Source organism: Lithobates pipiens, unplaced genomic scaffold, assembly GCF_037356315.1.
Source record: "Lithobates pipiens isolate NorthernLeopardFrog02 unplaced genomic scaffold, aLitPip1_a1.2 Scaffold_19, whole genome shotgun sequence".
In the NCBI taxonomy this organism is placed as follows: Eukaryota; Metazoa; Chordata; class Amphibia; order Anura; family Ranidae; genus Lithobates; species Lithobates pipiens.
In genome coordinates this window covers 353488906-353505506 of record NW_027507764.1, presented here as the reverse complement: position 1 = coordinate 353505506, position 16601 = coordinate 353488906, and the positions used below count along the sequence as shown (strand labels likewise).

At 42.8% G+C, this 16601-nt stretch overlaps 1 protein-coding gene across 1 annotated transcript in view; it reads left to right on the top strand.

Annotated features, from left to right (window-relative positions):
* Window positions 1-16601, top strand: part of ELOVL2 (ELOVL fatty acid elongase 2) — a 157113-nt gene that overhangs the window by 95436 nt on the left and 45076 nt on the right. The window contains exon 2 of the mRNA XM_077492190.1: window positions 8903-8966. Coding sequence (XP_077348316.1) covers window positions 8903-8966 — 64 coding nt within the window. The remainder of the gene's footprint in view (window positions 1-8902; window positions 8967-16601) is intronic.

Sequence of the window (16601 nt, the reverse complement as noted above, 5' to 3'; positions counted from 1 at the left end):
TAAACCTCCCGTAGTGGTATAGAATCTGAACAGATCAATATCTGATCTGATCAGATCTATACTAGCATCCCCAGCAGTTTAGGGTTCCAAAAAAACGCATTGTTAGCGGGATCAGCCCAGATACCTGCTAGCATCTGCGTTTTGCCCCTCTGCCCAGCCCACCCAAGTGCAGTATCGATCGATCACTGTCACTTACAAAACACTAAACACATAACTGCAGCGATCGCAGTGTCAGGCCTGATCCCTGCGATCGTTAACAGTTTTTGGTAGCATTTTATATTTAAACCCGGAAGGCAGTGCTTGGTTTTCGGGGTCCCGTACGTGGCTAGGCTCCCAAAAAGTCCCCCACATGTGGTATCCCCGTACTTGGAAGAAGCAGCAGAATTAATTTTGGGTTGTAATTTGACTTCTACCTATAGCATGTGTGAGCAATATATCATTTAGTGACAACTTTGTGCAAAAAAAAAAAAAAAAAATTGTAAAATTCCTGCAACTTGTGGCAAAATATAAAATATTTCATGGACTCAACATGCCTCTCAGTAAATAGCTTGGGGTGTCTACTTTAAAAAAGGGGGTCATTTGGGGGGGGGTTTTGTGTTATTTTGGCATTTTATGGCCTTCGAAACTGTGATAGGTAGTGAGGAGTGAAATCAAAAATTTGCACCCTTAGAAATCCTGAAGGCAGTGATTGGTTTTCGAGGTGGTGTCCGCGGCTAGACTCCCAAAAAGTCCCACATATGTGGTATCCCCGTACTCAGGAGAAGCAGCAGAATATATTTTGGGGTGCAATTCCACATATAACTATGGCATGTGTGAGCAATATATCATTTAGTCACAACTTTTTGTAAACTTTTTTTTTTTTTTTTTGTGTCATTATTCAATCACTTGGGACAAAAAAAAAATATTCAATGGGCTCAACATGCCTCTCCACAACTTCCTTGGGGTGTCTACTTTCCAAAATGGGGTCATTTGGGGGGGTTTTATGTTATTTTGGCATTTTATGGCCTTCGAAACTGTGATAGGTAGTGAGGAGTGAAATCAAAAATTTGCACCCTTAGAAATCCTGAAGGCAGTGATTGGTTTTCGGGGTGCCGTACGCAGCTAGACTCCCAAAAAGTCCCACATATGTGGTATCCCCGTACTCAGGAGAAGCAGCAGAATATATTTTGGGGTGCAATTCCACATATATCTATGGCATGTGTGAGCAATATATCATTTAGTGACAACTTTTTGTAAACTTTTTTTTTTTTGTGTGTCATTATTCAATCACTTGGGACAAAAAAAAAAATGTAATGGGCTCAACATGCCTCTCCACAACTTCCTTGGGGTGTCTACTTTCCAAAATGGGGTCATTTCGGGGGGGGGGGGGGGGGGTTTGTACTGCCCTGCCATTTTAGCACCTCAAGAAATGAGATAGGCAGTCGTAAATTAAAAGCTGTGTAAATTCCAGAAAATGTACTCTAGTTTGTAGATGCTATAACTTTTGCGCAAACCAATAAATATACGCTTATTGACATTTTCTTTACTAAAGACATGTGGCTGAATAAATTTTGCCCTAAATGTTTGACTAAAATTGAGTTTATTCGATTTTTCTTATAACAAAAAGTAGAAAATATCATTTTTTTCTCAAAAATTTCGGTCTTTTTCCATTTATATCGCAAAAAATAAAAATCGCAGAGGCAATCAAATACCATCAAAAGAAAGCTCTATTTGTGGGAAGAAAAGGACGCAAATTTCGTTTGGGTACAACATTGCATGACCGCGCAATTACCAGTTAAAGCAGTGCAGTGCGAAATTGTAAAAAGACCTCTGGTCCTTAGGCTGTTTATTGGTCCGGGGCTGAAGTGGTTAATGCTTTAAACCCACTTTAAGATAAACAGCCTCATTTTCTTCAGTAAATGAGCCCCACTGACTTTCAATGTATATATTATCTGCATTAATGTTATATAGATAGAAAAAAAAAAGTATAAAAGTTGTGTTCTCAGCTAAATAGTTTGAGTCACTGACTAAAATCGGCTAATTAGATTTCTCTTTTCAGATGCTCAGGAGATTCTATGCCCGTGTAGAAAGACTAATTTGTTTTAAATGAATACAGCTGTTTGGTTTTCCCATGTGTTAACTGTACTTTGTTAATTGCATAGCTCCCAACTGTCCCTGATTTGGAGGGACTGTCCCTAATTTGGAGCAATGACCCCCTGTCCCTCTTTCCCCCTCATTTGTCCCTCATTTTGGTCTGATCTATAGAGTTGTTTATAAAATGCACTTTTTATCTTTCAAAAATTGTTTCCCAGTGCTAAACCTTTCAGCTAATTTCTAAATTGCCGCATTTTTTACATTGTAAACGCCAATATAAAGGAATAGTAGTGGTAAAAAAAAAAGTCCCTTGTGGATTTAATTAACCTTTTTTTTTTTGGTTAATTCTCCTTTAAGAGGGTGTGGTAGGGGGTATGTCCTATGCCTACATACGTTTGCTAGTACCCCCGTTTCCACGAAAATAAGACCTAGCGTGATTGTCAGTGATGGCTGCAACATAAGCCCTACCCCCAAATAAGCGCTAGTTAAAGTCCTTGTAGGTCTTATTTTCAGGGTAGGGCTTATTTGCAGGGGTAGGGCTTATATTGCAGCCATCACCGACAATCACGCTAGGTCTTATTTTCGGGGAAACAAGGTAGGTGTCCCTCATTCTCATCTCAAAATGTTGGGAGGTATGGGAATTGGGTTTATCTCCATATTTTGATTTGTCTTTATTGTTTATGTCAAAGGTCACACTGAGCCATTATGTGTGTGTCCGTCAAAAAAAACAAAAACAAAAACAAAAAAAATGCTAATAAGCCTTTCTGACGAGGGTAAAACCTAAGGGCCGGTTCACACAGCGAGCCGCGGCGAGGCGTCTCCGACTTACCTCGCCGCGACTTGCGGGGAGCTCAGCGGCGACTTGCAGAGGACTTCTGCATAGAAGTCAATGCAAGTCGCCCCCGAAGTCGCCCCGAAGTAGTACAGGAACCTTTTTTCTGAGTCGGAGCGACTCGAGTCACTCCTCTCAGAACGGTTCCATAGTACTGAATGGGGGCGACTTGCGGGAGCGAGGCGAGGCGAGCCGTGTCGCCTCGCCTCGCGTCGCAGTGTGAACCGGCCCTAAGGAACACAGTTTTGAAACGTTGCCATGTGTTAGTAAACCCGTACATATAGTCTCAACTACTTAGTGTAGCCAGGTGGATTATACCTTGTTTTTTTGAAGGACAAATTGGACTTTCCTTTGGTGGTAAATGCTTATGGATTTCTCCTGATTTTTAAATATCACAGTAAAGCTGGTCCAATAATAGTAGAAAAAAAAAATCAGACTCTAAATTAATTTAGCTACCGGTATTTATTTCTTGCTATTACTATAATCAACCACCAAAGAACAACCCAAAATAAATTCTCCTGCTCCTGGCAATTGCAGCAATACCACATATCTTTATACCGTACCTGTATTAGGACCCAGAAATAATAGTTGGTATTTTTTCTCTTTTTTCTAATCCTGCCTAAAACACAGTAGGGGTTGATTTAGCAAAACTGGAGGGTGCAAAATCAGGTGCAGCTCTGCACAGAAACCAATCAGCTGCCAGGTTTTGTTGTCAAAACTTAACTGAACAGGCCAAAGTTAGAAGGTGATTGGCTACCATGCACAGCTGCATCAGATTTTGCACTCTCCAGTTTTAGTAAATCAACCTTACTGACACTAACTGACACTGATACCAATTTTAAAAATCTTTTTTTTTTTTTCTTTAAACCCTACCTAAATAACCATAACTTAACATTGACATAGAGCAAACCCACATCTAGCTGTTTTATCTTTATTTTCTAATTATGATTTCTTATACACTTTTGTTTGTGTTTTTTTCTCCTCTGGTATGGAGAAAAAGATATAATGGGGGTTATTTACAAAAGGCAAATCCACTTTTCACTTCAAGTGCACTTGGAAGTGCAGTCGCTCTAAATCTAAGGGGTAGATCTGAAATGAGGGGAAGCTCTGCTGATTTTATCATCCAATCATGTGCAAGCTAAAATGCTGTTTTTTTTTTTCCTTGCATGTCCCCCTCGTATCTACAGCGACTGCACTTCCAAGAGCACTTGCAGTGCAAAGTGGTTTTTCCTTCAGTAAATAACCCCCAATGTGTCTTTCTCCCCATTCAGAGGAGAAAAAAAATAAAATAAAAGACGGGGACAGGCTGTACAGTGACTGATTTCTGCGATAGCCGGTCAGAGGCTATCAGAGGCCTCCCAGTTCCCGATCGTTTGTAGGAGACCCAGGAATCTTGGTAAGAGCTCGGTCTCTGTGCTGGGGAGTACACTATCAGTACATGTACATGTACACATGTATGTGGGAAGAAGACCCACATGTTTACAGGGGGTGGCAAGGGGATAAGATAACAAGGCTCTCTTTATTATGCAGTTGCAAAACTGATCACATCCCTAGGGAAGACTTTTTGTTGGCTTTGCATACTCATTAAGGTCAGATATCGAGGGCTCATTCACTTCATAGCACACACATTAATGTGAACATAATGCACATACACTGGCATACAGTTTTTAAACTCAAGAAGCTCTATGCTGCTCTGCAATGCCTTATATGAGTTATAGAGCATTTGTATCACCATTTTTTCTACTGCATGCTTCCACCCTGCACTGCAGCATTTTTTACACGTTGCAGTGCATCGGAACCAGATATAAATGCTATCTGTTCTATTTTTTTGTTCTAGTCCACATCAAGGCAGCTCAGTTATGTGAACTGAAGCCAAAGGACAATAAGCTCTTGGTCTTTTTCTTGCATTGGGCAACTAAGAAAAATGCAACCCAATACTGCTGGTGTGAACAAGCCCAACATGATAGCCTGTGAGACATGTGCAGTCTGCAGTCTGCATGATAAGGGTAGAATGGGAAATGTGTTGACTACACAGTTAATGCTGTATATTTTTTTGCCTATAGGAACAGATAGAAAAGTCTCAGTGTAGGAACCTTAGAACAAAGCCCCCCAGTGGTGCACTGTCACCGCTGAAGGTGCTTCCATCTAAACCTGGTCTTCCTTCCGGGTTCGTTTCCTCCGGCCGTGCCACAATTATGTCTCTCCCATGCATGAGCGTGGGAGTCATGGAATGTGGCAAGGGGGCTTGGAAGGGACTACGCGGGTAAGCAGTCCCTTTAGAGCGCATGCGCTGGTGATTTTAGGCTGTGCAAGTTTAAGAGATATTCAGAAGTGAAATGTTAAACATTGAGGGGAATTTATCAAAACGGGAGCAGACAGAATGTGGGGCAGCTGTGCATTACAATCAATCAGCTTAAATCTTCAGCTTGTTCAGTTAACAATGAAAATGAAAGCTATGAGTTGAGTGGTTAATATGCGCAGCTGCTTCAGATTCTGGATGCTCCATATTTGAAAAATTCCCCTAAGTGTCTATAGTGCAGGGGTCAGGAGTACGTAACACACAGGCCACTTTAGGAGTACACTTAGGGTTGCCACCTATTCATCAAGCCACACCCTAACAATTTTAGCAGTCATTTTTATTTTTTTCTGCATTTAACACTATAGGATTGTAAAAGACCTGGAGCACCTTTGGGTTGCCCTAGAAGAGTAGTATTGCAGCCCATTTAGCATCCCGTGAGAAACAGTGTGTGGTCAAATTGCATTAATGGGAGACGTTTAAGAAACATAGTTAAATCAAACAGGGTCAGTCTGTCCCCCAGTACAGTTCCCCCTCCCCCAGGTCAGTCTTTACCCCAGTACATCCCCCCCAGGTCAGTCTGTCTTCCAGTATAATCCCTCTTTAGTCAATTTAGTCAATCTATCCCCCAGTACATCCTCCCCAGGTCCATCTGTCCTGCAGTATAATCCCCCCAGGTCAGTCTATACCCCAGTTAAAGCACCCCCCTACCAATATAATTAAAAACACTGGAAGCCAATCAGAGGGGAGAGGGGGATAGGAGGACTGGTGCTGCAGGGCTGCCACTGATGTGTCCGCATTTCAGGTGGACTGAAACCCAGACACAGGATCTAAAACCCGGACTGTGCGGGTGAATCCCAGACAACCCTAAATACAACTAGAATTACTCCCACTTCACAGTACAAATCAATCACCCCCCCCCCAGTACAGATCTCCCCTAACATCCCTGAATTCCTCCTCTCAGCCTACCCCCTCAGTACAGACACCCCCTTCTGTATACAGAAAATCCTGCCTCTTTCCCCAATCCCCCCCCCCTTCCCCAGTTAGAGACCCCTCAGTAAAGATTCCCCCCTTTCGTGTAGATCCCGCAGTACAGAAACTGCCGCCCCCTTCTCCAGTACAGACCCCCCCCCCCCCGTCCCACTATTCCCAACGCACACTTTGCTGAAGATGGCTCTTCAGTATTGATAGGTGCTGCAGTGACCACAGTCTGGGAACCATAGACACTCAATGCGAGGAAATGTCACCAGTACACCAAGGATTTCCTCAAATGGGTCCAAAGCTTTATTTTGTGGTCACATGGTACATACAAAGACAACGTTTCGGAGTCACGCAGGGCCCCTTCGTCAGGCAAGTGACATCCCACCCAGGCACAGACTCCTCAGTACAGACACCCATATCTCCTTCAGTATAGACCCCACATTACAGAAAACTCTACCCCCCTCTTCAGTACAGAATTCTCTGAGCCACTCTACCCCAACCCATGATCATATACAGTGGGTATTCAGAGTGAGGGGAATCCCGGAGTAGGGATGGAAAGTAATGAGTGAATCATGAGACGGAGATTTCCTCACACTCTGGGCTCCCACCACTGTAATGCCGCGTACACACGACCGACTAGGTCCAATGGACAATCCGATCGTGTGGGGGCTAATCCGATCGTTTTTCAAAAAAATCAGACGGACCTAGAAATAGAACATGTTTCAAATATGTCCGACGGACTCAATTCCTATCGGGAAAACCCTTTGTCTGTATGCTGGTCCGACGGACCAAATACGACTCAAGGGAAGCTATTGGCTACTGGCTATTGAACTTCCTTTTTTAGTCCCATCTTACGTCATCACGTTCCAAATGAACAGACTTTCAAACGAACTTAGTCCATTCATGTGTGGCCAAGTCCATTCGTTTGGAAAGTCCCTCGGAACTCCGCCGAAAGTCCGTCGGGAAGACCGTCGGTCCTAGTCTGCCGGAAAGTCCGGTCGTGTTTATGCGGCATTACTGAAGCAGCAGGTGTGCACTCCAAACATTTTCTTCTTTTGTATTTCACAGCGCTGTGGTGCAATGCAGTGCAACATAAAAAAATGTCAGGTGGCTGCAGCACCCCCAGAGAGTTCACATCTGGTGCGAACTGCCCCCCTAGAGAGTCCACATCTGGTGCGAACTGCCCCCCTAGAGAGTCCAGATCTGGTGCGAACTGCCCCCCTAGAGAGTACACATCTGGTGCGAACTGCCCCCCTAGAGAGTCCACATCTGGTGCGAACTGCCCCCCTAGAGAGTCCACATCTGGTGCAAACTGCCCGCCCAGACAGTCCACATCTGGTGCGAACTGCCCGCCCAGAGAGTCCACATCTGGTGCGAACTGCCCGCCCAGAGAGTCCACATCTGGTGCGAACTGCCCGCCCAGAGAGTCCACATCTGGTGCGAACTGCCCGCCCAGAGAGTCCACATCTGGTGTTAACTGCACCCCCAACACATCTCTTAAGTACACCACTGGCTCAGATGTTCCTAACCACCCTTTCAATAGATTGTTGATTCTAAAGAGAGTCATGAGTGTCAGAGTCTTTGAAATTCACCACCAGCTAAAAACATATCAACAGTAACAACTGTTTAAAAAGTTTGTCTCCTAGAAACAAATTTGAGGGTCCCCATTGCATCAGTTTTACCATAGTACGAGCAGACCATGTGGATAAAAAATGGCACATTGCCAGATAGGGCACCAATATAAACAAATCAATAAACCTTCCTGAATTGTTACAGAACAGATGGAAGTCCCTATAATAGGGTACCTGCATCTTTTTGGATACTGCTTATGTTACAATGATAGAAATGGGAACATTAAAGAAAACAGCGCACAACGTTCTAATTGTTTTGTCACCATTTATTTTAAAGATTCATTCCCAGCAACCATATAAAAAAAAAAAAGAGCTGAAATACACATTAGTAAATAGTTTTATCTGCCGAGGAGTTTGTAGTTCTGTCCATCCAGATTGAGATTCACACAGCTCAGCTCTGTCTGTCAGTGCAGCAGACCTGATTTTTCTCTGCTGCGGTTCACGAACGCTTATAGTTCCACTTGTCTTTCTCCCGTCCTATGATAGGGCAGTGAAAGGAAAAGCAGCAGACTGACGAGTTCATCTCTTTGTCACTCTGCTTTCTCCCCTATCAGCATGCTCATTGCACTGCCACGCTGCTGATTGGCTCCTTGTACTGCTTCCCCATACCCCATTGTGAGCTCAGTTGTACAGGGACGTTAAAAGACTGACACCAATCAAATGCAGGTATTTACACTTCTTGAAATTTAAAAAATATATATTTAATGAGGTATTAATGGATATGAAGCTGCATGGACTTGTGTCATTTATATCTGTCTGGAATTCAGCTGTATATACTATCAGATTTTCTGCTGATTTTTGTCTTCAGATTTACCAAAACCATGTAGTGCAAGGGCCTGCCTGATTGCATAGAAATTGCAACTCCTAAGGTTTGACCTCATATTATATGGTTACATTATTTTAGAGAAGATATTCCACAAATGGGAGTGTCATTAATAAATACAGATGTGAATGTTTTACCCCAATCATTTATTTTCTTATTTATATAATTTATTAACGTTACAACATATCCCCACCAATATCTTCTATCTAAATCATCATCTGTGCCTTCTGTTTGTATATTTAAATGGAATTTTTTTTCCCCCCCAGGAACACATACAGAGGCTAGACCAAGAAGTAAATGAATTTGTCGACTATTTGTTTGGGCCTAGGGGTAAGTAGATTTCAATTTAGTTTAATTACAAACAGAACGTAGAAACTCTAGATAAAACCCATTTATTTTCAATTCAGTAACTGCTATGCACAGTGTAAGGTATGTACAGCCCAACAATGATTTTTCCTATTTACACTGGTCTGTTAGGCCCCTTTTTATACGACGTGGACTCCAGTTAAATCAGCAGGGGATCCGATGATCCTCTGCTGATCAGAGCATAGCATGCGGATAAGAGGTAAAAATAAAGTAAAAAAAGCCTGAGAAATAAAACTAATACAGCCACCACATCTGAGGACTGACAAGCTCCATTATATTACCTAAAAATTTCCTTTTTGGGTTTAGATACACTCTAACCCTTTTACTGACACCGATGTACAGTATGTCAGAGGGTTTTACACACACTGCCAGCTCCTCCCTTTTTAACCTGTCTGATTGCATACAAATTTAAACTCTAACCACTTAAAGGGGTCGTAAACCCTCCTGTTTTTTCACCTTAATACATCTAATTCATTAAGGTGAAAAACCTTCTGTCATGCAGCAGCCCCCCAGATCCCCTGTTTTACTTACCTGAACCCGGTCATTCTCGGCCAGGGACGAGCACACCAGCTCTAGCTGGTGTCTCGTGTCCTGATTGAATAGATTGATAGCAGCGCAGTCATTGGCTGCCGCTGCTGTCAATCAAAACCAATGACATGGACGCCGGGGCCTCTGACAGTCCTGCTGTCTGTGTCAACAGACGCAGCAGCAGGACATGGGAGCGTGCCCGCACGGGTGTCCCAAAGTAGAGCACTTCTCTGACGGGGCACTCGAGAAGAGGAGGAGCCATGAGTGGCGCTGAGAGACCCCAAAAAAGGAGGATCAGGGCCACCAACTGCACAGAGGAGGTAAGTATGACATGTTTGTTATTTAACCACTTGCCGACCGTAGGGCGTCCATGGATGTCCTGGGTTTGTGGGGGTATATCTGAATGATGCCTGCAGGCATCATTCAGATATTGCCATTTTTAGCCAGCAATTCCCTACACCATAAGAATGATCATAGCAGCGTGTCAGCTGATTGATCATTCTTACGGGAAGCGAGAGGGGATGTCCCCCCCCCTTTCCGCCGCCCTCCGGTGCTTCTACCGACTCACCGCTGAGATTGGTGAGTCGGAGAACGGATCTGCCAGCCCCCGGATGTCCACCATAGAGATTTCTGGGGGGCCAGATGGTCGGAGTCTCTATGATCGTCGGAGGCCAGGCGTGATGTCATGCATTAAAAAAAACAGCCCGCCTTGGCTGGGAAGCCCGTGATTGTTTTTGCTTTTTTTTCATTTTAGCCTTCCCAGCCTAGAGGTGAGATGTAGGGTCTTATTGACCCCATATCTCACTGTAAAGAGATCCGATCATGCCATATTCCTATTACAAGGGATGTTTACATTCTTTGTAATAGGAATAAAAGTGATCCCATTTTTTTTTTTTAAAGTGTCAAATTTAAATTTTTAAAGTAAAATTAACAATATATATATTTTTTTTTAAAGTGCCCCTGTCCCCGTGTGCTCGCACGCAGAAGCAAACTCATGCGTAAGACCCACCCACATATGAAACCGGTGTTGAAACCACACATGTGAGGTGTTGCCGCGAATGTTAGAGTGAGAGCAATAATTCTAGCCATAGACATCCACTGAAACTCAAAACATGTAACCAGTAAATTTTAAAGCATTGCCTGTGAGGATTTTTAAGTACTGAAGTTTGGCGTCATTCCACGAGTGTGTGCAATTTTGAAGCATGACATGCTATTTACTTTAACTTTACGGTTTTGTTTTTTTCAAAAAAAGCGCGTTTGAAAAATTGCTGCGCAAATACAGTGCGACATAAAAAGTTGCAATGACCGCCATTGTATTCTCTAGGGTCTCTGCTAAAAAAAACATATATCATGTTTGGGAGTTCTCTGTAATTTTCTAGCAAAAAAATGATGATTTTTACATGTAGGAGTGAAGTGTCAGAATTGGTAAGTGGTTAAAAAAAACAAACGAGGGTTTAGTAACCCTTTAAGGACCGGGCCTATTTTTCAGACTTGGTATTTATAGGTTAAAATAATTTTTTCTTTTGCTAGAAAATCACTTAGAACCCCCAACCATTATATATATATTTCAACACTTTATGTCACACTGTATTTACACGTTTTTTTTTTCTTTGGGTGGGGGGGGGGGGGGGGGAATACACTTTTTTAAATTAAGCAGTAAAGTTAGCCCAATTGTTTTTATATTGTGAAAGATAATGTTACGCTGAGTAAATTGATCCCCAACATGTCACGCTTCAAAATTGCGCCCACTCGTGGTATGACGACAAACATTCACCCTTAAAAATCTTCATAGGCAAATTTAAAAAATTTGTACAGGTTACCAATTTTGAGTTACAGAGGAGATCTAGTGCTAGAATTATTGCTCTCGCTCTAACGATTGCGTGTTATTTGAACACCATTTTCATATGCGGGAGTGACTTACACATACATTCTCTTCTGCACGTGAGCTCAGTGGGACGGGCGTTTTAACATTTTTTTTTTTCTTATTTATTTTACTTTTTATTTTTACACTGTTCTTTCAAAAAAAAAAAAAATTGGATCACTTTCATTCACATTACAAGGAATGTAAACATCCCTTGTAATAGAAAACAAAAGCATGACAGGACCTCTTAAGTGTGAGATCTAGGGTCAAAAAGACCTCAGATCTCATATTTACACTAAAATGCAATAAAAAACTAGAATTATTTTTTTGTAACAACAAAAAAGTTCCTCTTTAAGACTGGAGGGCATGACATTTGATGTCGCTTCCGCCCTCCAGTGTTATGGAGCCGAGCGGGGGCCATCTTTCCCTTACTCAGCATTCAGTCTGTGAAGGGAGAGGACCTGATTGTCTCCGCCGCTACGGCAGAGATGTCTGGAGCACGGCGGGAGGCCATCTCCCGCCCTCTATAAAAGTGATCTTGTGGCGCATACGCCGCAGAGAACCATCCGCTCTTGAAGAGGATACTGGGGTTATGCCAGTTATCTGCTTCAAACAGCTGACGTACAATGACAGCGGGCAGCCCTTAAGTAGTTAAGGTTTGACCTCATATTATATGGTTTTGTTAAATCTTAAGGAAAAAAAATTGACATTAAATTGTATAGTGTGTATTCAGGTCTGTACATACGATACGAAAACCGGATGGAAAAATTTGTACGACGAGCTGTCTGCCGATTTTTGGATCGTTAGTATGGTACTTTCGACATCCAATTTCACTTTTTTTTTTTTTGTTAAATGCTGGATGTGCAGACTATAACACTTTTGTCAGATGTGAACTCAACGTCCGATTTTCGTTTCACTAATACGGTTTTCATCTGGAAAAAAAAAAAATCAGAAGAGCAAGACTACGCATGCTCGGAAACTAAAGAATACATACAAAACTATTCAACATATTACGTCACTTCTGACGTTGTATTCTGTCGTATGAAAATTTTCATATTGTTAGTTCACTTTCGACATGAGACTAGCATGCCACAAAAATCAAAGCGTGCGTACGAGGCTTAAGAGTCACACCAACATCAGGGGGCTGGATATAGAAGATGTTTGGAAGAGATTGATTGAATTCCACTGTTCAGATTTTCTGCTGCCTAATAGTGTATTCATTATTCATGAAGAGTGTGTGCTAGATGGATAAATACAATTCACTAGTAAATTTATTACAATTCCCAGAAATGACAACAGATACTTTTGGAATCTGGTCTGGAAATGCAATAATAAAAATATATTGTAAATGGTTTATCACAAATTTCATAATACCAAAACTTTCAGGGGAAGCACAGGGCTACAAAATAATTTGACTCAGTAGAAAGACTACACCTACATGCTGCTCCATAATAAATCTTTTACCAAACTATAAACAATTCCATAAGATGATTGTTATCTCAGTGATTGATGCTGATTATCATTTGTCAGTTCAGTGAAGACTGGTTAAAAATATGACCATGAAGCATCTCAACTCCTTCAATTCAATTCTATGATAACGCACTATAAACACATTGATGCGCGAATTTGCAGCTCGTTAGGTCTTGTTTACAAACAACGCCACCTGGATGTGTTTTAAATGTGTGTCAAATGAGCATAGTGCAGTTATGGCGAACCTTGGCACCCCAGATGTTTAGGAACTACATTTCCCACGATGCTCATGCACTCTGCGGTATAGTTGAGCATTATGGGAAATGTAGTTCCAAAACACCCGGGGTTCCAAGGTTCACCATCACTGGCATAGGGTGTTTAGGGAGTGTTTTTAGCATACAATAACCCTAATTTCACATCTATGTGGCTGCAGTGGATGCTCTTTTATGGCACGTTTTGCGGTGCATTTTGCATTTTCAAAGACATGTTTTTGGTGCTTTTTTGCATGCCGTTTTCATGGGTTTTGCTGTTTTTTTCCTCTTTACCAAACAAAAAAATGGCGTGGGGTCCCCCCAAAAAATTCATATCAGACACTTATCCGAGCATGCAGCCCAGCAGGTCAGGAAAGGGAGGGGAAGAGCAAGCGCTTTGTTGATGGGGACAATGGCCTATTCCCCACAACCCTGGCCTGTGGTTGTGGGGGTCTGCTAGCGGAGGGACTTATTGGAATCTGGAAGCCCCCCAAAGGGCCTGATCTGGATTGGGTGGGGGTGACCACGCTTTTTTTTACAGATTTTTCCTTTTTCTGGCAATTGTTGTTTTTACATTCAGCTGTCAGCGAGAAACCCCGCCGACAGATAATGATTCATCGGTTGTTAAGGACGCTGCTTCCGACCTCCCGGTCCACTACGTAATAACCAGCTATACTAATATATATATTGTTATGGACAAAAAAAAATCCCACAAAACTCAACACATGTAAAAACTTTCAAAAACACGGTTCCATTGAAGTCTATTACACACAAAATGCCATCTGCTGCGGGGGAAAAAAAGTCCCTGACACTTTCCATAAATGCATTGGCTGAAAAGTGAATAGGTGTTAACATGTACCATAGGAAAAATGAACTGTAGTGCGTTTGTGGTGCTCAAAGAATTTACTGGCCATCTGTTCTTAGAGCTGCCATTTGATCACAGCATGCCCACCATTCCCATAAATAAAATAAAAGCCAGACACCAATTATCTCTGTTATCCCTTATTAAAACTGCCCTGCCTTCTTGCTGGGCAGTTTTACACTGCTGTATCCTCTGTAGTATCTTAATTCTTGTCTCTGGTACATTTGGGCTTAGCCTTGCTCATTTAAATTGTGCAGCTGCTGGCCAATTTTAAACTGCTCTCTCATTTGCAGTCTCCTAATTATTGTGGTAAAACACTTATCTGTACCTTGGGTTCCTAGTACAGTTTGGCCAATTCTCCCTTATTACAAATGTGCTGCTGTTGGCTAATAGGGATGAGCCGAACACCCCCCGGTTCGGTTCGCACCAGAACTTTCGAACGGACCCCAAATTCGAACAAACTTTAGAACCCCATTGAAGTCTATGGGAATCGAACGTTCGAAATTAAAAGTGCTAATTTTAACGGCTAATATGCAAGATACTGTCCTAAAAAGGGTTTGGGGACCTGGCTCCTGCCCCAGGGTACATAGGTCAATGCCTAAAATCTTTTTAAAAATGGCCGTTTTGGCGGGAGCACTGATTTTAATGACGATTAAAGTGAAAAAAAAGTGAAATATTCCTTTAAATATGGTGCCTGGGGGGTGTCTGTAGTATGCCTGTGAAGTGCCACGTGTTTCCCGTGTTTAGAACAGTCCCTGCACAAAATGACATTAAACGGAAATAACATCATTGAAAACTGCTTGCGGTTTTAATGTTATATCTGGTTCCTGCAATATGGTTGAAAATCATTGAGAAAAATGGCATGGGTAGCCCTCCCTGCCCATTACCAGCCCCTTTGGGTCTTGTACGCATATTAAGGGGAACCCCGTACCCATATTAAAAAAAAGGAAATGCGTGTGGCCCCCAGGCCCTATATACTCAGAACAGCAGTATACAGGCGGTGCAAACAAGACAGGGACTATGTAGGTTTGTTGTGTTAAGTTGAATCTGTTTGTAATTTTCAACTGGTACATTTTTAAAGTGTAGCTCCAGTCAAAAAAACTATTTTTAAGCTTTTTGGAAAACATAGGGAAGGGCTATCACCCCTGTATAATTTGTTTTGTCGTCCATCTTTTTTCATCTCACTTGCTGTTGTCTCCTTCCGTTTGCAAGTAGGAGATGTTTGTAAGTTGGATGTTTGAAAGTAGGGGCCTGCCCTATATGCTCTGCAGAAATGGCGGAACAAGGTGTTGGTTTTGCCACAACATTGTAAGCCCTGAAAGTGACTCTTGGTTGGCGCTGGAGCGCCCTGCTGTGAGCGATTATGTCAAGAATTGTAATTACATGCCATTGTTGAACAGTGGTAGAAAAATTTACCTTTGGTGGTTGTGGTGCTGGTGCCACAACACTATAAGTCCTCACAGTTACTCTGGGTGGGCACAGGAACGGGCCCTCCTGTGAAATATTATATCAAGAATTGTAATTACATGTCCCTGTTAAACAGGGGCAGAAAAATTGGGCCTTAGGCACTGGTGCCACCACACTGCAACCTCTCCCATATACTCTAGTTTTATTGCAGGAATTAGCCCTGCTGCAAAGCATTGCATCAAAAATTGTACTTAAACGCCCCTGTTAAACAGGGGCAGAAAAATTGGGCTTTAGGCACTGGTGCTGGTGCCACCACACTGCAACCTCTCCCATATACTCTAGTTTTATTGCAGGAATTAGCCCTGCTGCAAAGCATTGCATCAAAAATTGTAATTAAACGCCCCTGTTAAACAGGGGCAGAAAAATTGGGCTGATGGCATCATCCAGAACCAGAAATGTTCTTCCAACATATCAGCGGAGGAGGAAGAGGATAGACAATCAACATAACAGGACAGTCACTCAGCATCAGCATAGGCAGTCTTGAAGGGATGTGATATTTCAAAAAAAATTATTCGGTTACATCAGCTTCAGGTGCTTGGTAGCTGTGGGTGATCCAAGACTGATTCATCTTGATGAAGGTCAGTCGATCAACTGATTCGGTGGACAGGCGCACCCTGTGATCGGTAACAAAGCCACCAGCAGCACTGAAGGTGCGTTCCGAAAGAACGCTGGATGCAGGACAGGCCAGTAGCTCAATTGCATACTGTGCAAGCTCTGGCCAGTGATCCATCCTCAAGACCCAGTAAGCCAGAGGATTTTCGGTGGGAAAGGTGTCCAAGTCTGACCTTGCCCCTAGGTATTCCTGCACCATGTAAATCAGACACTGGCGATGGTTGCTGGAACCGAGCATACCTTGGGGCTGCGGACTAAAAAATTGTCTGAAAGTATCAGTCAGATGACCACCTTCTCCACCGCTCCTTCTGACCGATGCCTCAGCAACACGGAGATGTCTCATCCTCTGCTCCCTCTGCGATGGCAAGATAAGGTCGGCAAACTTACCCTTGTACCGTGGATCAAGGAGAGTGGCCAGCCAGTAATGGTCCCTCTCCTTGATCTGAAGAATACGAGGATCCTTCCGCAGGCTTTGCAGGATCGGGGAGGCCATGCAGCGTAGGTTAGCTGAGGCATTCGGTCCAGAGTCCTCTGGGTCACTAAGGGCA